The following is a 23,919-nucleotide window of genomic DNA, read 5'->3' as shown; positions in this document are numbered from 1 at the left end:
ACCTTTTCGTGTTTCTTTCCTTTTTTCCTATTCTTTGTCCCCTCTCCTCACTCCCACCCATCTTTCATGTTTTTTCGAGTTTCTCTTCTCTTTTTTTTCCTAAGTTTGTGGGGTTTTCTTTCTCAGAAAGATTGGGCCTTTTGAAGACAAAATCCAAGTTCAGTTAACGTTTCATTTCCAAAGACGATCGTGTAATTTCTTCCCTGTACAGAAAGAAAGGGCTTCATTGGTGTTGACATTTCGACATTTCATCAAGTTTCTTTTTCCCGGAATTGTGTTGTTATTGTTTGACTTTGTCCTTGCAAAGGTCTGGCGATTTTCTTTTTACTTTATAAATTTATATGAATGACTATGCTCGGGTTGTTTTCAGAAGAGCCAGTCCTTTTCTCTCTCTCACTCTCTCTCTCTCTCTCTCTCTCTCTCTCTCTCTCTCTCTCTCTCTCTCTCTCTCTCTCTCTCTCTCTCTCTCATGGTTGGCCTTCTTTGCCTCAAAGTCCTTTTTCTTTCTTTTTTCCTTCACTTCTACTCACACGACCTAACTTACATGCTTTCGGGGTTTGTATTCACTCAATTACACGGTTGAGCACAAAACTTACTTTGTGCAAAGGGGTCTATCCCTAGCAAACGCCCACCCCCCAATTTTGCCCTAAATCTGTGCACAGGGGGGGTGGGCTTATGCTAGGGATTTTACGGTACTTGCACATGTTAAGACCAGTATAGCCTTCTAGGTAGACATAAAATGATTATGCAGAGCTTGTTTAAAACTCTTTAGTGAGGTTAATGATCTTATTACAGATGGAATGGAGTTCCACACAATAGCGCCAGAGAAGGCTTGACTAGTTTTGAACAAATCAATCCTGGGTATTGGTGGTAGAAAATTCATAGACCCGTACCTTTCGGTGACTCTGTGAAATAGGTTCCTGAATATAAATGGGCACTTTGTCACGTTTCAATAGATCACAAAAGGTGATTATGAACGGTTAGTTACTGCTAACTAACTTACCACACCACGATCCACTCTCGCAGTCATACAAATAGATAGAATCGACAAAAGTATAAGTTTCAGACGCCTGTTTATATACTATCTCGCCACCTCCCTCGAGACTTCACTTCAAAAGATGTTTTACGTTCAAAACGTAAGAATAGGTCACTGACAAAAAATGCCAGTTAAAGTTTAGAAAATGATAATAACACGCTGATCCCGTGTATAGATAGGAAATATACTGTTCTGTCAAAAGCGCTAGTTAAATGCAGTTGTCACAACCCACGTCGTCACCACTCAAATATAATCACAAACAGGGGCGGACGAGGGGGGGGGGTTCTGGGGTTGCCGGACACCCCCCCCCCCAGCCAAAAAATAAAAATATTTTTGTGTTTTTTCGGGTTGAGTTTCAATTTTTGGGGTATTAATCAGTGACAAAATCTGCTGCCTGAAACTGGTAATGATCATCCTCATAATGCACCAGATTGCACCATTTTGCATCCTTTTTTTCAAAATTTTTCGGGGGAGCATGCCCCCGGACCCCCCTGCACTAAACATTCCACGCAACCCTTCACCCTCCACCTTCAAACATGTCACCTTTACATATTTCATCAAGCACGTGGCCTGCACAAACGAACTTCAAAAACAACAAATCTGCTATTTTCCTTCCTTCTCTCCATATCTGCAAAAACCATATACAGATTATTATTTTAGCGTCACAAAGAGCAAATTATGCGCTAACCTGGAAAGAACAACAGAGAGTATTTCATTCCCTAAACACAGACTCGTCAACACCGTTAAATAACGATTTATTACCTCAACAGCTTAAGGCAGTAGGACACACCTCCCTTCCCGGATTTAGAACGCGTTTCGTTTATTAGCCATATCCGTATGCAAAATAATGAAATAAACATTAGGAAATGGCAGAAGTTTACAACTATCGACATTCTCTATCAGTGCAATAAAAAAAACAATCGTTAGAACTTGCATTTACGACATGTCGTGCGTGAGAACGTGTCACTGTAAACAAGCACTTCTTGCTAGGCTGAAGAACCATACGAGTCAATCTAAAACAGACAAGTAATGGAAAGCAGTCTGCGGATAAACATAACAAACTGCTGATGAAAAAGTGTGTTCATCCCTGCTCTGGATAGTAAAAGACATCGGACTGATGACAAAGTGGCAGCGTTCACGCGAAAAGATATTTTTCAGATTATCGCTTCTACATTTTATTGCCCGTATTTGGGGCAGATCTGAATTTCACACTGGAAGATGTCAAATTGGTCTTGTGAGTGTTGAGAACCACATTTATCAGGTAACTTACCAAACCGGAGTGTGTGTGTGTGTGTGTGTGTGTGTGTGTGTGTGTGTGTGTGTGTGTGTGTGTGTGTGTGTGTGTGTGTGTGTGTGGTATGTTGTGTGTTGTGTGTGTGAGTTTTCCGTTGTCGTTGTTCTTGTTTTCATTTGTTTGAATATTATGCATTTACAATATCGTCCGCCACATTACTCGTTTGTCTCTAAGAGCACAATTATAAGTTGATCTTGTTGTGCTCCTTTGTTATAACATTCAATCACGGCTTTGTATTTATTCAACTGAATAAAAAACCTGTTTAAACCAAAATACCCCAATACGTGTATGTGCATGAAGTCACGCAACGGTAAATCAAGCATGTCGGCAAAACAAGAAAACCAGGGCACGATAAAATACAAAAGAATATCTCTTCAATTCTACAACCTTGCTTTTTGACTCATCTAGCTTAGGCAGATAATTCACCACAATCACCAAAGACTGATTAAGTCTGAATGCAAGCTGACACGTTTAATCACGGTCAGGGGTACGAAATGTCGATACAAATTTAGTGGACCTAAAGACATCTTTGTTTGTTGACCATAGACAGCACAGTTTCCTATTTCTTAATGAAATGGCAGGCAACACTCTGTAATCTTAAAGCCCGACCTCCTCTACAAAACTTTCCCTACTGTGGTTCCACAGCCTTTATCAGCTAAGCTGTCAACACAAGACCTCGTCCTAGCGGTGGTTTGTTTAGCGGAGTCAATTGGGCGTTTATAGTAGTGCCAAGACTGTTTGTTTATCTAGCGCTCCCATGCTATCGCCGACTTCAGACAGCTCCTGTAGGCTAGGGTGTGCCCTGGGACAAGGAGATTTACGATGCAGGAGCTGTCAGAAGTTGGCGATAGCATGGGCGCGCTAGATAAACAAACAGTCTTGGCACTACTATAAACGCCTCATTGACTCCGCTCAAACAAACCACCGCTAGCGCGGGGTAGTGTGTGGACAGCTTAGCTAATAAAGGCTGTGGAACCACATTAGGGAAAGTTTTGTAGAGGATGTTGGGCTTTAAGGAGCCTGTAGGGCACGTAGGTTAAGGTCAGTTAAGGTCAGTTTTCGATATTTCTGGTTGTTTTTTTGCGATTTCAATCTACACATTTGCAAAGGACATTCGCTGCGCTGTAATATAATATGCACAAATATGCCATGACAAACACCAACATGCTCCAGAATTATGCTTATTACTCTTCTCAATGTAAAACTTGAATAATTTCGTTACACAAACGCGTCTTTGTTAGTCTTTGCTGGTGGCTTAAATTACTCATCTTTTGCAACTGTTTTCTTCTTTCACCTGTTTTTGTTGACAACGGCGTATTAGTCGTCCACGGGATTTTCTTTCATTGATCTGTTCTTGTTGACAACAGCGTATTCGTCTTCCACACGTTATTTCTTCCCTAACCTGAACTTTTCAACGACGGCGTATTCATCGCCCACGGGATTTTATTTGATTGACCTGTTCTTGTTGACAACGGCGTATTCGTCTTCCACAGCTTTAGTCTTCCTTGACCTGGACTTGTCCACGACGGCGTATTCATCCTCCACGACGGGTTTCTTCCCTGATCTGGATTTGTCGACAACAGCGTACTCTCCATCCACAGGCGTTGCTTGGCTGGCGAGGGGGAGCTTGCCAACACCCTTGTGCGGGGTGAGAGAGCTCATCGCAATGCTGGACTCCGGCCCTTCCCCAGGCACGGAATACAAAGGGTCAGCGAGGGATGCTGCGGACCTTGTTGGGATCGCGTGGCCGTTCCAGTAGGGGTCGGAATACACGCCAGGAGCCTCCATTGCCCCTGCATTGACGCCAGATGGGTTGGTAGGAAATGCTTTATAGCCAAAACTTGTCTCTTTCTCGTTCTCCGCAGTGCCGGGTGTGTTTCTTTGTTGGGGTGAAGCAGGGCAAGTAAACGAATCTGAACTTTCGTACATAGAATTGACGATCTCAACATCTGCAATGGAGAGAAAAAGGCACAGATGGAAACATGAGCATGGGACATTATAATTGTCGAATAACTTTGGCACATCAAAAAGAAGTGGGGGATCCACAAACAGAACGCATGTTCCAAGAAAGATCAAAAGTGTCAAAAGCGGACATTATTGAGAATGAATTGCTACGCACGCTAAAAATGTTTGCAATAATCTGTAAGAATCTTTATCAAATGAGGCAGTGCGCTATTTTGCTATAAAAAAAGGGGCGTAAGCACTCCAAAGACATACGACATGTTCAACAAGTGTTAAGTGAGAGTCATACGGAACCAATCTCCTGGCACCTGATTTGAGGATGAAAGTCGCTTGTTCATTTCAATGCTTGTTATTCTCTCAGGTGCCAGCAGATGTGTTCCGCATAACTCTAACTTACTCTTGTTGCACATGACGTATGCGCGTACGTCCCTTTGTTTCTCAGATCGTACACTAATCAGTGTCATCATGGTTTACCTTCAGATCCATTGTCAGTACTCTTTACTATCTTGGATGAGCCTGAAACGGAAAAACAAATTCGGATAACGTAACTACTGATACAATGAAACCAGAGGACAATTTGGCTGGCTCCTATAGATAGACAGTAAGCTTATTTGGATTAAAATCTGAAAGAAGCATTGTGAGCCACGTTAACAGTATTTAACGGGATGGCGAATCCAGGTGGATTTAATGCATGTAATAGCTGTCACACGTACAACAAGTTGTACTTATTATCACACACACACACACACACCCACACACACACACACGCACACGCACACACACACATACACACACACATGTACACACACACACATACATACATACACACACACATACACACACACATGTACACACACACACTCACACACACATTCCCACATACACACACACGCACTTCTCTCTCTCTCTCTCTCTCTCTCTCTCTCTCTCTCTCTCTCTCTCTCTCTCTCTCTCAAACAGTTCATCCCATGAATACAATGATAATATTATCGATCATACGTCTCCGTTTCTTTGCGACGACGACAACGATGACAATGACAATAATGATGAATAGAAACCCTCCTCCCGCTCCGCCAGCGATGATTGGGATTGGCAGCCCATCAACTTCTGCCCCGCCTTCGGTGGTGACATCGTCCGTCCTTGTAGCAAAGCTCTGAGTTGATTGGGCGCTGGATGTCTCCAGTGTGATAGAGCTTGGGGTTGCTGGTTTTTGGCTGGTGCTAGTCGTTCTTGTAGTGGTGCTGGTTGTTGTTGGTGTAGTGGTCGTGGGAGTCGTCGTTGTTGTGGGGGTCGTTGTGGTTGTGGTAGGGGTCGCCGTTGTGGTTGTGGGAGTCGTTGTAGTGATGGATGCCGTTGTTGTAGGGGTAGGAGTCGTTGTAGTGGTTGTGGTGGGTGTCGTCGTTGTGGTTGTGGAAGTAATTGTGGTTATCGGAGTCGTGGTTGTGGTTGTGGGAGTCGTTGGAGTGGTTGTGAGAGTCGTGGTAGTGGTGGTGGGGGTCGTCGTTGTGGTTGTGGGAGTCGTGGTAGTGGTGGTGGGGGTCGTCGTTGTGGTTGTGCGAGTGGTGGTAGTGGTGGTGGGGGTCGTCGTTGTGGTTGTGGGGGTCGTGGTAGTGATGGTGGGGTTAGTCGTTGTGGTTGTGGGAGTCGTGGTAGTGGTGGTGGAGGTCGTGGTTGTGGTTGTGGGAGTCGTGGTAGTGGTGGTGGGGGTCGTCGTTGTGCTTGTGGGAGTCGTGGTAGTGGTGGAGGTGGTAGTGACTGTGGGGGTCGTGGTAGTGATTGTGGTGACTGTTGTTGTCTTGGCTGATGAGGGACGAGGAAACAGAAATGTTCAAATGATACAGACACCTGCCCTCAAAATGAAAGCTTTTTTTGTTCAAAATGGCGTTAATTCCCTGCCAGTATCTTAAAGGTCCACTCCGCTCCACGTAAACCATCAGTTTCTGGCCACAGACACTGTCAGGCTTTTACATACAGTACAAACACCCTTTTGTTTAATACTTACCGCTAGAGAACATCCTAGGTGCCCTCCTTAAAGAGCGAGCATTTATTAAAGAATTTATTTTTGCGTGGCCAGCTGGATTAACTTTAAAACAAATTAGAAGCCTCGTTTTGGTGCTAGAACTAACTTTTAAAATCTAAATGATAAATTAACAGCATGTGAGACAAAATCAGTACAATTCGAAGTTTTGAAAGTTTAAAAAAAGGGAGCCCGGAAGAAGGTATTGCAATGTCGTGTTTGCCAAAGCAGAAGAATGTTCTGCATGTCACTTGATTTCTTTGAAGTCTACCGCCGCCGACAAGTTCGTGTGATTCGCAGTGGTTTGTTGCATTTTAGATTTAGATTCAGAGGTACACAATAATATACAGCGAGTCAAATTGAAACCACAAACTGAGGACTAAATTGTGAAAAAAAGGAAAGTGGGTCACATGGGTCCACGATGGCTATGGGGTTGAATAAACCACGAGAACTGGTGTGTGGTTTACGCATACTAAATAGTCATTCAAACAAACTGTGTCATTTACAGCTGTTAAATGCTAGTGCAAGTGTGTTCCATTAGGTTAGAAATGCTTACTTCGTAAAAAATGCCATCGTCCTGTGTGTGTTTTGTGTGTGCGCGTGCGTGCGTGCGCTCGTGTGCCTGCATGTGTGTGTCTGTATGTTCGTGCGTAGGTGCGTGCGTGCGTGCGTGTGTATGTGTGTGTGTGCGTGTGTGTGTGTGTGTGCGTGTGTGTGCGTGTGTGTGTGTGTGTGTGTGCGTGTATGTGAGTGTGTGTGTGTGTGTGTGTGTGGGTGTGTGTGTGTGTGTGTGTGTGTGTGTGTGTGTGTGTGTGTGTGTGTGGTCTATGAACATGAACAGAAATAATAAAGAAGATACGAAAATCACTCACGAAAAGTGTCAACTTTACATGATGCGTTGTTACTAGTGCCATTTCCTCCGCATGTTACGGTCCCTTTGATGGCGTTGTCACTCACCCCTGTGACGATCAGTATGCTGGTGTTGTTTTGTGGCCTTGTCACTTTATATTGACCATATTTGGTTGTGCAATCAAACTTGTTACAATGACCAATTTCAACTTTAGTGCCATCAAAGCGGATCCAGTTCCAGAACATATTGACGACTGTGATCCCTGAGCAAGTCAGCTCTGAAGTTGAATTTAGTTCAAATTCCACTGGGCATGTTTTGCCCCCAGCAGAAATGAGATATCCTGCGAGAAAACAAACAAACAAACAAGCAAAAATATAATCTTTAAAAAAAAGTTAAGGACCGGTCATGACATATTTACAGTCTTTAGAATATTCGCCAGAAATCAAGGGTTTGACAATTTGATTGAAACGTCACTTTTTGGAATTAACAAAAAGGGCAGTGAGTCTTGCTCTAGGAACATTTTTGACAGGCAGTGTTACTGTCCTAATGAAATGAAATCGGTGCAATACATGCCAGGACAAAAACCAGTAATGCACACGCTACAACAGGGTTCCAGCCATGAAATAAGCTCACAAATTGTTTGTGTTTGTAAAATGACACACTGACAAACTAATGCAATGAAACAACATGCCCCTATAACGAAAACGGAGTGACTTGAATAAGGCAAAGGCAGTTTGATGTTTGATGGCTACAAGACGGCAAGTGGTTAAGAGTGTCTCACTTCAACATCATCGGACTGAAGGAATGGCTTCAAGCAATTGGCAGAGTACAGTTATGACAATGTTATGATCGGCCTATATACAGTCACCACAACATTGATGGATCGCCTCATCTAAGTAAAGGTCATGACAAGGCAGCAGTTCTGGTTTATTGGTGGGTCCCGCTTCTTCTTGGATCCTGCAGCTGATGGATGCATCAGAGTCTTAAAGCGTCGTAGAGAGCGCTTTACAGATGGCGGTGTTCTAGAACGAACTCGTTTAATGGGGGCTCTGTGATGGTCCAGGGAGAGATCCCCTTACGCAGTAGATTATCTCTCTACTGATTAGTGGGAGATTAATTAGTGATCGCCGCCGGGATAATATTTTGCAGTTTTTTGTTGGAAGAAATACTTCTGTTATGAATTTGAAATCAGATGTTTTCGCTGGCATGTTTGATGTGACATTTTCTGGATACAGTCCTCAGTTCTTCAATAAATCAATACAGAAAAAAGTAACCTTGTCATTTCTGTATGGCATGCGTTTTCAAAAGTGGTCCTTAACCTTTTTGAAGGGTATATTCACATGTGTTACATTGATATATAATTCAAAAGTAAACACTTTTCCCAAAATATCTCCCTGCGTTGAAGGCAAATGATAACGGCTTGATGCAGGATATTTTCACCCCCTGTAAGTTATTTGCTTTGACAGCTATTTGTTTCAAACTACAGAAGCATTAGTAATACCATTTGTGACCCTCCACCACGAAATGAGTCGCATGTCACCTCACGCGGTTCTGCGCTAGGCATAATATAAGTCCGGGGGGTGTCTCGTAACAGTGTGAGGGTCACCTTCGTCACAGGCTTATAACTCGAAAAGTGTTCACTCTTTTCTAAAACGGTTTTCACCACTGGATAGAGAATAAAAAAACTCTTTAAGAAAATGTAAAAATATGAAAATCATGAAAAGGTGACATGCGACTCATTCCGTGGTGGAGGGTTACATTTTGTGTATCAGTAAGTACCATGTGTCAGAATTATACAGCGTTCAATGGTTGAGTTTGAAGTTACTCTATTGTATACACAGATGAACTTTTGTAAACGTTCTAGAAAAATAGGGGTAAGCACTTCTCTTTCAGCGGTGAAAAAGAAGTGTCTGTGGCCTGTTTTGACAAACACAAATTGGGTCAAGGGAAGTAATCCCCTCGCCCAACAGACATTCTTCTAATATATTCATTTGACTGTATACATCAAAACGTGTTTCTTCTGCGTGTAGGATAACAACAAGTTAGTATACATCATTTTGAATAAATAACATACTTTTATTCAAAATTTGATATTTTAAAAATGATTTCACTTTATGCGGACTGAACTGCACACCATTTCGTATGGACTCTTGTGGTATAAGGATGATTGTTCAGAATGGAAAGTGTACGTGGGTGTGTGGCTTTTGTCGATAGTTGGTATGCATTCTTTAGCTGAACTATCTACACTACTCGTCATCAAGTGTCCGTTTACGTTTACAGAGAGTAGATTGCTAACGCTATGTTGTGTGTGCGCCAGTCAACAACAAACTGTATCTACACTACTCGTCATAACAAAACTTTACACATGCGTTTGAGGGCAGATCTTTCTAATGAGGCTGTTGATTGTAAAACCAAGTATATGACTGAAAAGGCCATTGATTTCCCTACCATGTTCAGAAAACAGATTGAGTTTACCTGATGTAGTGTCAATACAGTGGAACATACAATACACTACTGTGTTGTAGGTTCCACTGTATCGACACTACGTCATGTAAACTCAATCTGTTTCTGAATAAGTTAGGGGAATAAACGGCATTTCCAGTCATATAATTGGTTTTACGATAAACGGCCTCATCAGAAAGATCTGCCCTCAAACGCATGTGTAAAGTTATTTTATGACGAGTAGTGTAGATACAGTTTGTCGTTGACTGGCGCACACACAACATAGCGTTAGCAATCTACTCTCTGTAAATGTAAACGGACACTTGATACTTTCCTTATTAAACGTCAAATGTGCTGTCGCAACTCTTCAAGAACGTTACATTTCTCGCTGACGGACTTAAAATAATTTTTGAGAGTTTCTCAAAATTGCCCTGAAACAACTTTATTCGTCACGATTTCTGCCTTTTTTCCGCTGTTGATGAAGTTAACTGGCAAGCTTGAAATGTAAAACTGTCCTGGTGCAAGAGCTCATTTCGTCAAGACATAACACAATCTTAAAAGCGTGCCAAAATTATGACAGAGATTGCTCACAGCTCACAACGACACTTCACAAAATCAAGTGCCTGAAGACAGTATTGCAGTGGGTCCCCTCACACTGCAGGATAGAGGGGAACGAGCAAGCGGATAAAATGGCCAGACTGGGGGCAGAGGCAGAACAAGAAGAAAACACAGTGAGCTCCACAGAGATTGAAACCATCATAAAGTCTCTGCTTAAGACGACCCCGCTACCAGCTACCAGCAACTGTCAAGGCCTGAACAGGTCGTCATTTTCCGCCTGAGAACAGGGCACACCAGACTGCAACAACACCTGCACAAAAAACTGCGAGCCGTGCCCTCCCCCATGTGTCCCTGTGGAGACGCAGAGCAAGATGCAGCCCACTCCCCTGAGGAGAGAGATCTGGACCAGGCCGACGACCCTCCGCGAGAAGCTGCATGGACCTGTGGAGGCTCTACATAAGACCACCGACTTCATTTCCAGAGCTGGACTCCAAGTGTAAAGGCGAACGACAAGAAGAAGACAGAGATTGCTCTTAAAGGAAAAGTTCAAGGTTTAGGGTCACTTTTGATATGTTGACCCTCTTAATTCATCAACCACAAATGCGTGTGTAAAAATGAACACAGAAATCCAAAAAGTATACTTTGACTCGTTTTTGGTTGTTCTGAATCGTTCCATCGCGCGCGCAGTCTTGGCTCATGACCTTGTGCACATAGGTGTGCTACGTCACGAGCCTTGAACAACAAACATGGCCGGCTCAAGCAGTGAGGAAGACAAGTGGAATACGGACGGTTTTCAGCCAGCCTGAGGTTTTAGCGTGCCCGTTTGAGCCTCTTCGTCGTCAAAATGCTGGCGAGGCCACAAGGAACTGCTTGAAACAGAGCCAGCATAAGCGGCAATACGAAATGGTATGTGATTCTCTTTGTTGTGATGTTGACACACTAGTCTAGTCCGTAGTCGATACCTCTTGCATGCCAGATTGAAGTCAGGTGTGTTTTTCACAGATCAGTTGATGTGCTTCCACAGATCTGTAAGCTTGTAAAGATTATGGATTTATGATATTATTTCAGGCATCTAGTGTTGTTTATTTTCCTATCTTTAATCAAGGATTTCGTCCTTGAACTGCCCAGTTTAGAATAAATGCTTCCACAGTGATGTTCACACGCGACTATCCTTATTTTCTCTTGGAATTCTGAGTAATTCTTCAGTCACACAACGAAACATGTAGACAGCAAGTTAACATTGCGCAAAGCCTGTTTTTTGCGGACAAAACTGCAATTATCCTGGTATTTTTATTTGCGACAGTAAGACACTACATGACATCGACACCACTAAACAGTGAACATTTTTTTAAATGGCGGTGGGCTGCTTTTATGTGCTAATACTAATAGTGATCCTGACATTTTTCTTGCGAAACGGTCAAAGGGAAGTAATAAATGAATTTAGTTTTTTAAACGAGCACACGTGATTTCCGATCTCAAACTAGATCTGAAATCATAAGATTTTCTGAGCAGTGGCGAAACGCTGATGGCGTGATATCGCAAGCCGTTTTGAAAGCAAATAAGCACTGTCAGACATATGCTGAAACACGATTACAGCAGTTCAAACTTTTTGATCATTGATTTTTAGGAGTACGCAATATCGGACAGTCACACTACAAAAAGACAATGCGTTAGTGCATAGATCGGTATTCTCAAACGTCACGAACAGACAGTACGTTGCTACTATGTATTAACAAAACCTCACAGTCACATTAAAAATGTGTGGTGTGTGCCGAAAAGCAACCATATGAGATTCAGTCAGTGGGACCCTGAATCTACCTGGGGTTAAATCGGGTTATTGACTCTCATTGCATGAATTTTTAAACTGAATATATACATGTACTACTGTTCGTGTTGTTTTTGTGATCCACTGCAATTTCTGTGTATACCTTAGAATCTCAAGGTAATTTTTGAACGGGGCATACAGATGATACATGTTGCCATGATCACAGAGTGATACGTGTATTTTGCTTATCAGGTGTCAGTGCAGAAACTCCAAGAGGGAACGAAATTCAAATATCTGGAAAACCTGGATGAGGAGATAGACAGCCTAACAGCACATCCTCCTATGTTTGCTCGGACATCTACTACCTTCAAACTGCATACTATGCGTACACACAGGAATATGGACGACTCAACATTGTTCAAAATGGGTAAGTAACACAACACAAACAGATGATTTCCATTATGATAGATTTATTTATCTGAAAGTAAAGTTGACAACAGAGTGTACAATTTGTTTTCAAATACAAAAAGATCACATTGGGTTAAAAAAACCACAAAAAAACACCATCATATATCATTAAAACTATTCTTTATTTCTAAACACATACATATCATCATAGTTTATTCATGTAAACATCCTCATTTCGGTTCCCAGTCTATCTGAAATTAAGGTAAGATATGCCAGAGAAAATAGCGATCACACAGTGCTTCAGCATGAATTTGAAAACCTGTTCTACGTCACATAGACACAGCGTGTCTTATGATTCTATCCACCCTCTCCAAACAAACACGTACACGTTTTCTCTGGTACGAATGTCTTAAAAGCTCAAACTAAGCTGCTGTTTTATTCTGTCTTGCTTTGCAGGAAATACAGGGACGTCGCTTACCCATAACAGGCAGCTTGTGCGCTAGCGAGTGGGGTTTCTCGGCAGAAGCATCAGAGTACCATTACCAACCTGTGCAGTCAAAACAATCAGAAATATTTTCCCAAACGGATGAAGAGTGGGGTTCAAACTCCCTGAGCTACAGAAGGCTGAAATATACTTTTACAAATCGTGTGACTGTGTTGAACTAGTATCTTTGGTTGAACAGATTCCTGCATGGTTTGACTGAGATGATACTGGGTTGTCACGTGGTCCGGTACATGGTTCACATTCTGCAACATTTTGTTCCAGACTTTTTCCACTGTTGGTGTACTCCAGCATCAGGTAGTCAGTCCTTGAGCCGGTCAGCATAGCCTGTGTCCAGTATTGTCCGTTTGCATGTTGCCTGAAACATGTTTTTTTGGAAGTAACTAACGATCTCTGCACACATTTTAACATGTGAATAAGAACAGAAAAAGTTTGTCAAAAGTATACATAATTTGATTTGCATTTACTTCAAGGCCAGAATTTCTTCTCGTTCATTATTTCTTCATAAATATTCTGGAAATGAACTAAATGTTTCCCCCTATCAAGGCCTCCTAACTTTTTTTAAATGCAGGTCGGTTTGTTGTCATCTGTGCATTACTACCTCTTGCATTCATTCATTCTTGCGGTCATTGCCAGCAGGTATCTCAACAATCAAACCGTCTATACAGGCTTAAAGGCACGTCCTTTTTCAAAACAGGATTGCTCACTACACAGATCTGCGAAGACTTTTACATAGAAAAAAAAATCTCTTGGCTTGAACATATACCAGGAATAAACATCCTGACTGGTTTTTGGAGCTGGATTTTGTAGGGAATATTTTACACGTGTGGCGTTTAAGAAATTAATTAATAAAATTTGAAATTCGCAAAGAGAGTACCCATACAGAGTGTTCAGTTCTGGTATTTTTCAAAACGGAAGGATGGCCATATCCCATGTAAAAGCCTGATAAGATTTGAGATTTTGAACCCAATCGTTTGCACGGGAAGAGCTGTCGAAGGGCTGTCCATTTAAGAGGACGCATCCATGCCTGGATGAGAAATACACTGATAACACAGAAAAGGCACGAGTTTAACCTGCATATTCACAAAACTGGTTCAGAGGCCCGGTAAAGGGAACACATGTTAGTTATTCTAAGAGAACATCACGAAGACCTAATTATTAAATTAAAGCATTTCTGCACGAATGTACATCTTCTATGAATTAATTTCTAAAACGCCACATGTGTAATTCATTCCACACACAAAATCCAGCTCCAAGAAGCAATGAGGCTGTTTATTGGTATGTGTTCAAGTCGGGAGATGATTTTTCCTGTGTAAACTGAGCCTTGGCAGATCTGATATAGTGAGCAACTAGATGAATACCCGCTTCGCCGGGTACGGCTTCGCTGGGAAGAAGTCGAGCCGAATACCCGGCTGCGCCGGGGACCCGGCTTTGCCGGCGCACCGCACGCAGGAAGGGAGATAAACGTGCAAAACACTGGAGAAGAGTAAAAATAGTATAACGGGAATATGGATTGAGCGTTGTCGACAGTGACCTTCTAAAAATAGAAACGGGAATATGGATTGACGCCACACGAAGGAAGGGAGATAAACGCTGAAAACACTGGAGAAGATAAGGAAGAGTTACTGGGAATGGATCCAGAGAAAAACCAAAATCGGTTCAGCGCTGCGCGCTGAGAGCACGTGTTGAAATATCTCATCGAGCAGGTTGTGTCCGGGGTGTAGCTGAATATGGCCACCAAATTTGAAACAGATCCATCGAGAACCTTGGGCGTGCATCGCGGACACACACACACAGACACACAGACACACACACACACACACACACACAGACACAAGTGGTATATATATAGATAGATAGAAGACCTGCATTTTTTTTAAACGTGTTCAGAGGCCTTGATATGGCTAAACATTGTGTTTATTTCAAGTAGTCTTTATGAAGAAAAAATTAACAATAAGGAAGGCAAATGCAAGTTAGATTCCTCTTGACGAACTTTTTATGTTCTTCTTCACGTGTTACATTATGCGTACGTAGATCGCAAGATATTTTCGAAAAAATTCATAGATAAGCCAATCTGCAAACAGACAAACATTCACAAAATTTATGAAGCCAATGAATTTGACTCAAGAACTAAGCTTATGTGTTTGAGGTGATGTGCATGGGTATGAATGTTGAATGAGTCCGTCAAAGATACCCTCCATGTCGCCTTACAGTGGAACCTACCATTAAAATGATACCACCTTAAATTACCTTGCTCTTTCAAATGTACTGCTTAAACTTCTTGAACATGCAACTCTTGCTGTCTACCATAAAGACCATCAGGTCAACAACATAATCGTGAATGTTTTGTTTTGGTCTATAATTAAACATTTAAGAAAATACCCTTTCATATTTTTTATTCGGAAGCACACTGACTTTATTTGAAACTACTTCTACAGATATAGTTTTGCAGGTTGACGGGAGGCGAGTTACAAAAGAAATTCAATCCATATGTCGCTCAGCACAGAAAGCATAAACGATTAACATGAGTAGAAATGAACTACTTGTTTTCATTATCATAATGTATTATTTGGATGGTATCTGTCAAAGACACTTTCTTGTTTTTTGCAAAGCCAGAATAAGGCACTAATTTTCAAAACAAATCAAAAATCTTACGATGAATGGCACGTTGGTTTTCTCCTGTGGTGATTCTGGACGGTAGGAACAGGACTGGTCAACAGTTGCGTTGTGATCACGGAGAACCGGGAAATCTGGAATGGTCATGGTGTCAGTGTCTAGTGGCCTGTTCTGACCAGTGGCCGTGAGTGATGATGAAAGGTCTGGAAGTAAAAGAAGAGAGAAAATGAGTGTGAGTATAAATCAATTCGAAAGTATGCTTCTGATCTATACAGTACACTGAACATTTAGACACCCTCTGGAAGTCGTCTGGATGTGTATCCATGTTGTAGCAATTAGACTGGTTTTGCGTCTCTCAGTCAATGCAGAAAGATTAATTCCCTGCACAATTCGTAATCTTCTTGTCTCTAGCATGCAGGTGTCTGTTACCAGTTGCACATCCACCAAAAGCTTAGATCTGGTTAAAATAGCATTAAACCATGATTCCAGCAAACGCTGCCAATTTCATGAATTGATATCAGGGGATAGTTTGCGACTGAATAGAATAGATAACGTGACACACACGCATTGTCTTACGTGTCCACAACCCCGACTACTTTTTACTCTTATTCTTAGCTCAGCTCAGACCGTTCTGTAACTCTGTAGATCTAGCCTGTGGCGCATCTGTACTCCAGCGAATATCAGCTGGACCCAGACATACTGTTCTGCACCAATTCGTATTCGCTACGCAGCAAAACAATGTTTACGTGTATAAGCATGAAAATAAAAGCATGTACTCTGACCTTCAACGCATTCCTTCTTGTGAGATAATCCGCTGTTCGTATGTTCGCCTCGGAGTTTCGATGACTCGTCGACTGTACCAGCCTCGCGTAATACTGCCCTCTCCGGACTTTTATGAAGGGAAGACACTGCCAGTGGTCAAAACGCCAACTTTTGTGCTGCAGAAAAATGGCGAAATCTGTGTCCAGAAAGTGCCCGACACTTTGAAATCTGCACGCTTGTGCTGCACACACCTCTTCCATTTCCACAAGAGACTCAGAGTTTTATGAGGGATATTGTGCTATGAAATGCCTGGGGACATTGACGAGTTGTTGCAGTTTGCAGCTGCTCTCCACCGAGACATTCTTTTCGAGCATGTGTGAAAATCAAACTGGTACTAGTGGTAGAATCAACACAAAAACTTGTGACGTCACAGTGCACCGACGTCACAGTGCACCGAAAACCACGTGACCACTACTTGACCCCAGGCGACTTGTCTTGGTTAGCCCCGCAACACTAAATCTTCAACTACAACAACAACAATTTTTTTTCAATTTTTAAAATATTTTTACAGAGATGTTTGTAACATTTGGCATTCGATTTTCAAGTTTTTGAAGATACTTAAAAACCTTGGACTTTTTCTTTAAGAAGAGGAAGGTCATCGAAAATACTTATAGTCACCGTTCTTAAATTCTGCGTCTTTGTCACAAGAACGGTTTTTGGGATTTGGTTTCATAGTGTTTCTAATAACCTGATTGTTATGAAGCAATGCTCATTGTTGATTGTATTTTGATGAAACAGCTTAGGATGACAAATTAGTCGTACACTTATAAACTTGGCAAAACATTATTGCAACATATTTCAAACTCAAATTAAAGCATTGATTTCCATGTCATTTTATTAAAAAAACTGTATATGCCAGTTAAGGCCGTTCACTAAATCTTCAGGATCATCTTTTGGATTAAATATTTATGTTACAGGGATCACGTGACCGCCGCGCAAAGTAAGGGTACCCTCAAAATCGACCAGACAAAAACGGAAGGGCCGAATGAAAAATCGACAAAAAAACACAACTGCCAAAACTTTGCAACTTGGACATACGAGAAGAAAGTCAAACCAAATAATTATCTACCCTGAAGAGATTGTTTTGTTTTGCTACCTTGCGTATTTCGTGTGCTATACTATTCCTACTGATGCAGGTGTCGATCGCAAGAGCGGTCCAAAACGGGACTTTTTCAGTGCGTCAATTTTTAGGGGTATCATGACAAAAAAAGGCTGCACTTTAGCAATGACTTGGTGGATTGCTTTGAAACGTTCAAAGTACACACACGACTAACAAACAAACAACAAACAAGCCATAGGAAATCAAATGTAATAAGAGGAATAAAGAGAAGAGAAGAGAGAGAGAGAGAGAGAGAGAGAGAGAGAGAGAGAGAGAAAGAGAGAGAGAGAGAGTGAGAGAGAAAGAGAGAGAGACTGACTGACTGACTATTAGGGTTTAACGTCCTCTTAGACCATCTGGTCTATATTGGGACAGGTATTGGTAATACGTTGAAGATATGTGATACTTTGATTCGAACAAGCCCGCTGTGGCTGTCTTCTTCGATACACCAGCATTGGGTTTGTCTCGTCAAAGTATCAAAATACGATCATGATAATCGGAGACAAGAGATGATGCATGCGTGTCTTCGTGTTTTCCAAGCCCTGAGACTTTCGCTGTGAACGTGGGCTCTTTTTCGTGCGCATGTGTGCACACGGGGGTGTTCGGACACCGAAGAGAGTCTGCACAAAGTTGACTCCGAGAAATAAATCTCTCGCCGAACGTGGGGATCGAACCCACGCTGATAGCGACCAACTGGCTACAAAGCCAGCGCGCTACCAACTGAGCTACGAGAGAGAGAGAGAGAGAGACTGAGAGAGAGAGAACGAGAGAGAGAAAGAGAGAGAGAAAGAGAGACAGACAGACATACAGACAAAGAGAAAGAGACAGCGATATAGACAGAGAGAGCGAGAGAAAGAGGGGGGGGGGACATACATACAGACAAACAGACACACAGACACACAGAAACACTGACTCACAGAGACACATACAGATAAACAGGTGCAGAATTACAGATACACATACCATTGCAGCCAAGCCACACAGAAGTCAGGAACAGTGCCAACGCAGTCCACATCGTGCTTGTCTTTGCTCCCAATGAAAGATTACATCTGCCTTTTCTATACACGACACGCATTGAGCGACACGCAACGTGAACAGTAAGAGACTTCAGTTGCAAGTGCACTTCCTTGTTTGGCTAGGATGGATATCACTTACACACTTCTTGGCAGTCCCTGTCTTGACTTGAATCAGGTGTATTTGCTCTTTGTTTCAACTCATATGAAAATAATCAGTGAATTTGTTAATACATATCAGGCGTTTCTCCGAATCAGATACACAAAGCAAATCAAAACTAAAACAAATTACAACAGAAATCTTTTTGGGTACATTCTCCGTTGACATTTCGTCAGCTTACTGTTGCAGGATGTAATGGACAACTCAGTAATGACGACACAAGATGTATTCATACACAAAGTACAATATCAAAGTAAAAAAATCTCTTAGCAGAGCAAACGTATCTATAGTATAAATTGTCATTTCTTGAACACACAATAATCAAGAAAGTTGACTCAAAATTAAAGACATAAATAGTAGTTACAAAAAAACAGCGCCTGCAAGCACCAAGTATCTAAAGTTATATTATCGATACTGTAGGAAACCACAGCACTGTAAGAATAACCTTGCGGACAAACTACACAGAAGTCCGTACGATGTCCAGCTTACTCTGTTATGCTACTCTTACACTGTGCCGAATTGCCTTTGCGAATATACTTTTCCAATAATTCTCAATGATCGGGACATGGTCACAAGACATTCGTAAATGTTCTTAACCATTCGCCACCATTGGTCTCTTGTTTTGAACATAGCAACATGTTCCTAATATTCGCAAAGAAGTCATATTCTTAACGTTTTTGCAACGTACTTGTAAGATTTCGCAAGACATTCGTAATCATCACAATGTATTCGAAACGCTCGCAAGGCATTCGCAACCATTCGTTATGCCTGTCTCACACTGTGTCGAATATCCTTGCGAACATTCGTAATCATCACAATGTATTCGAAACGCTCGCAAGGCATTCGCAACCATTCGTTATGCCTGTCTCACACTGTGTCGAATATCCTTGCGAATATAGATTCGTATGCATTCGCAATGATCAGTAGACATTCGCAAGCACTCCTAACCATTTGTAAGACATTCGCAAGGCTTCGTAAGGCTTCGAATGCTCAATATTTTTCCTGTCCATTAGTCTCTTTTTTTGGCCAAATACAACATGTTCATATACACATGCATTCCATTTCTTGCGAATGTCTTACGAATAGTTGCGAGTCCTTGCGAATGTGTACCGATCATTGCGAATGCCTTGCGAGCGCTACGAATACCTTTACGATGATTACGAATGGCTTGCGAATACTGAAAAATATGCATTCCTTGCGAATATTTGGAGCATTTTGCTAATATTCGCAACAAGAGACGAATGGTGGCGAATGATTAAGAACATTTACAAATGTCTTGCGACCATGTCCCGATCATTACGAATTATTGAAGAATTTTATTCCCAAGGGATATTCGGCACAGTGTAAGAGCAGTATTACGAACAATGCGAATTGCATAATCGCTTTATTCGTAAAATGTTTGCAAGCACTCGCAACACTCGCAAGGCCACTCGCAACGTTCGTAATACATCTGCAAGACATTCGTATATGGATTTGTGTGCATTCGCAATGATCAGTAAGGCTTCGAATTTTCAATATTTTTTCCTGTCCATTCGTCTCTTTTTTTGCCGAATACAAGATGTTCATATTCGCAAGGATATTCGGCACAGTGTAAGACAGGCATCATTGATCAGAGCAGAAACTAGTTATGTGCAACGCCACACTTGGTTTTTGAATTACAAGGAAAAAGACGAAGTCCAATAGTGTCCTTGTCGTGAGATCCTCCTCCTTTTCAGAGCGTGTTCTCTTTCATATTTTTGTCATCAAACAGGAAAGAAAAAAAAAGCTAAACCGGATGTTACATTCAATGATCCTTTTCAATTTGGATTCGTTCCACTTAAAAGTGTTCACGCGTAACGTACCTCGTTGAAAACAAAATTGCTAAAAACACAACACATATTCCAACAACACATACACATTTAAAGTAGATTAACGAATTGATTAAAAAATAAAAGAGGTATTGTACATGAAAATGTTAATGTCCATTGTAGCTCAAACACATAACAGTTCATAAGGAATATTGTAACAATCAGTGGTATTTATTAAACGCCCCACATGATGTGCTTGGCAAATAAAAATAAAAATAAAAATTGCTAAAGACGAGAGCGAGATTATATACCTGTGGGTGTATTTATCATTGCGCGATATATTCTTGTTCCTACTCCCATGAAACTTTTTACTTTGATCATCAACACGTACGTATCAGCATCGTCGAATCACATACACAAAGTATATTAAAAGGAATATAATCACTTTTTTTGTATATAAACAATGGTTCAAAAACAAAGCAATGGCTCAGAAATAAATTCATGATCGAAAAGCACCTGTCGACACAATGATTTAAGCTGTATTCTCTAAACTGTAGGAAAGCACATTACTATAAGAATAACCTTGAAGAAAAATTACACAGCAGGAGTCCGTATAATGTTACTCTGTTATTAATCAGAGTAGAAATTATCTGTGCGTAACTGTAACACAAAAATTGTTTTTGAATTACAAGGAAAAAGGCGAAATCAAATATTGTCCTTGTCGTGAGATACCCCTCCTTTGCAGAGCGTATTTTATTTCATTTTTCCTTCATCAACCCCAAAAATTGAAGAAGCAAACCCGGATGTAACATTCAAGGATGCTCTTCAGTTTGGTTTCGTTCCACTTAAAAGTGTTCTCGCGTGACATACCTCGTTGAAAAAATAACAAACATGCAAAAGAGCTAGCTGTCAACAATTTGAGAAATAGTTGGGGTGTTGTTTTGTTCTTGTCCCTTTTCCTTGTTTTGCTTGTAAAATAGCTGTTCGGTGCTTGAAAGAAATCAATCCTGAGTAACAGACTTCAGAATGTGACGTGGCAGCCTTACAATCTCATTCGCGAAGCTACAGTACGTTCCCTCTCGTGTGAGTGGTCATGATATGTTCAGTTTTTAATAAGGGATTTTTTCTTCTACTTCGTACATGGGCTTAGACTCCCACGTTCACTCATGTTTTTAGCACGAGTGGATTTTTACGTGTATGACCGTTTTTACCCCGCCATATAGGCAGCATATTTTTTGGGGAAGCATGCTGGATACTTGCGTGTTTCTCTAACACACCGAACTCTGACATGGATTACAGGATCTGTTCCGTGCGCACTTGGTCTTGTGCTTGCGTGTACACACGAAGGGGGTTAAGTCATTAGCAGGTCTGCACATAAGTTGACCTGGGAGATCGGAAAAATCTCCACTCTTAACCCACCAGGCGGCAGCGACCGGGATTCGAACTCACGACCTCCCGATTAGGAGGCCGACGTCTTACCACCACGCCACTGCGCCCGTCTTTTCCAAGAAATCAACAGCATCGCTGCTTCTGTGATGCGTGGGAATGTTTGTTGATTAATGTGGTAAAGGGCAACATTGTCAATCTGGCTAGAATAAATCATCCACTCTACACGGGATTGAATCACTCTGTTGATTTTTGGTATGCGTTGAAGTGAACGAATGTCCAATCCTGTTCAAAAGCCTGTATAGTTCTTAGATGGGGAACACAACTGTTTTCACAGGGGGACTCTGCCTTTAAGAATGATACAGTGGGGAACACAACTGTTTTCACAAGGGGACTCTGCCTTTAAGAATGATACAGTGGGGAACACAACTGTTTTCACAGGGGGACTCTGCCTTTAAGAATGATACAGTGGGGAACACAACTGTTTTCACAAGGGGACTCTGCCTTTAAGAATGATACAGTGGGGAACACAACTGTTTTCACAAGGGGACTCTGCCTTTAAGAATGATACAGTGGGGAACACAACTGTTTTCACAAGGGGACTCTACCTTTAAGAATGATACATTGGGGAACACAACTGTTTTCACAAGGGGACTCTACCTTTAAGAATGATACAGTGGGGAACACAACTGTTTTCACAAGGGGACTCTGCCTTTAAGAATGATACAGTGGGGAACACAACTGTTTTCACAAGGGGACTCTGCCTTTAAGAATGATACAGTGGGAGACTCAACTGTTTTCACAAGGGGACTCTGCCTTTAAAAATGATACAGTGAGGAACACAACTGCTTTCACAAGGGGACTCTGCCTTTAAAAATGATACAGTGAGGAACACAACTGTTTTCACAAGGGGACTCTGCCTTTAAGAATGATACAGTAGGGAACACACCTGTTTTCACAAGGGGACTCTGCCTTTAAAAATGATACAGTGAGGAACACAACTGTTTTCACAAGGGGACTCTGCCTTTAAAAATGATACAGTGAGGAACACAACTGTTTTCACAAGGGGACTCTGCCTTTAAGAATGATACAGTGAGGAACACAACTGTTTTCACAAGGGGACTCTGCCTTTAAGAATGATACAGTGGGGAACACAACTGTTTTCACAAGGGGAACTCTGCCTTTAAGAATGATACAGTGGGGAACACAACTGTTTTCACAAGGGAACTCTGCCTTTAAGAATGATACAGTGGGGAACACAACTGTTTTCACAGGGGGACTCTGCCTTTAAGAATGATACAGTGGGGAACACAACTGTTTTCACAAGGGGACTCTGCCTTTAAGAATGATACAGTGGGGAACACAACTGTTTTCACAGGGGGACTCTGCCTTTAAGAATGATACAGTGGGGAACACAACTGTTTTCACAAGGGGACTCTACCTTTAAGAATGATACAGTGGGGAACACACCTGTTTTCACAAGGGGACTCTGCCTTTAAGAATGATACAGTGGGGAACACAACTGTTTTCACAAGGGGACTCTGCCTTTAAGAATGATACAGTGGGGGACACAACTGTTTTCACAAGGGGACTCTGCCTTTAAGAATGATACAGTGGGGAACACAACTGTTTTCACAGGGGACTCTGCCTTTAAGAATGATACAGTGGGGAACACAACTGTTTTCACAGGGGGACTCTGCCTTTAAGAATGATACAGTGGGGAACACAACTGTTTTCACAAGGGGACTCTGCCTTTAAGAATGATACAGTGGGGAACACAACTGTTTTCACAAGGGGACTCTGCCTTTAAGAATGATACAGTGGGGAACACAACTGTTTTCACAAGGGGACTCTGCCTTTAAGAATGATACAGTGGGGAACACAACTGTTTTCACAGGGGGACTCTGCCTTTAAGAATGATACAGTGGGGAACACACCTGTTTTCACAAGGGAACTCTGCCTTTAAAAATGATACAGTGAGGAACACAACTGTTTTCACAAGGGAACTCTGCCTTTAAGAATGATACAGTGGGGAACACAACTGTTTTCACAAGGGGACTCTGCCTTTAAGAATGATACAGTGGGGATAACACAACTGTTTTCACAAGGGGACTCTACCTTTAAGAATGATACAGTGGGGAACACACCTGTTTTCACAAGGGGACTCTGCCTTTAAGAATGATACAGTGGGGAACACAACTG

The 23,919-nt window shown here is 41.8% G+C and overlaps 1 protein-coding gene and 1 long non-coding RNA gene across 3 annotated transcripts; one reads left to right on the top strand and one right to left on the bottom strand.

Annotated features, from left to right (window-relative positions):
• Nucleotides 1-1,022: 1,022 nt before the first annotated feature.
• On the bottom strand, nt 1,023-22,066 carry LOC138973502 (uncharacterized). Of its 2 annotated transcripts, XM_070346210.1 has the most exons (5): nt 18,335-22,066; nt 7,182-7,499; nt 5,292-6,092; nt 4,767-4,808; nt 1,023-4,279 (listed from the first exon to the last, which is right to left on the bottom strand). In XM_070346210.1, exons 1-5 carry the CDS (start codon nt 18,444-18,446, stop codon nt 3,774-3,776), a joined length of 1,779 nt encoding a protein of 592 aa, XP_070202311.1. In that variant the 5' UTR covers nt 18,447-22,066; the 3' UTR covers nt 1,023-3,773. The 2 variants fall into 2 exon arrangements, 1 of the variants encoding a protein (XP_070202311.1); XR_011458045.1 differs by lacking the exons at nt 1,023-4,279; nt 4,767-4,808; nt 5,292-6,092; nt 7,182-7,499 and adding exons at nt 13,053-13,192; nt 15,490-15,653; nt 16,233-16,388 and having other exon boundaries at nt 18,335-22,056.
• Nucleotides 10,728-13,436, top strand: LOC138973503 (uncharacterized). Its single transcript, XR_011458046.1, has 3 exons — nt 10,728-11,065; nt 12,177-12,351; nt 12,789-13,436. It is a non-coding gene; the product is annotated as an uncharacterized lncRNA (long non-coding RNA).
• Nucleotides 22,067-23,919: the final 1,853 nt, after the last annotated feature.

Source organism: Littorina saxatilis, linkage group LG8, assembly GCF_037325665.1.
Source record: "Littorina saxatilis isolate snail1 linkage group LG8, US_GU_Lsax_2.0, whole genome shotgun sequence".
Classification (NCBI taxonomy): Eukaryota; Metazoa; Mollusca; class Gastropoda; order Littorinimorpha; family Littorinidae; genus Littorina; species Littorina saxatilis.
The sequence above is the reverse complement of the archived record's forward strand: the minus strand, read 5'-3'. Positions and strand labels throughout refer to the sequence as shown.

Excerpts from the sequence above, each read along its gene's own strand:
- LOC138973502 (XM_070346210.1), bottom strand. The coding sequence starts at position 18,446 with ATGCGTGTCGTGTATAGAAAAGGCAGATGTAATCTTTCATTGGGAGCA. Across the intron at positions 7,500-18,334 it reads TGTGTGGCTTGGCTGCAATG|GATATCTCATTTCTGCTGGG; the intron begins GTATGTGTATCT and ends GTTTTCTCGCAG. Across the intron at positions 4,280-4,766 it reads TACTGACAATGGATCTGAAG|ATGTTGAGATCGTCAATTCT; the intron begins GTAAACCATGAT and ends TCTCCATTGCAG.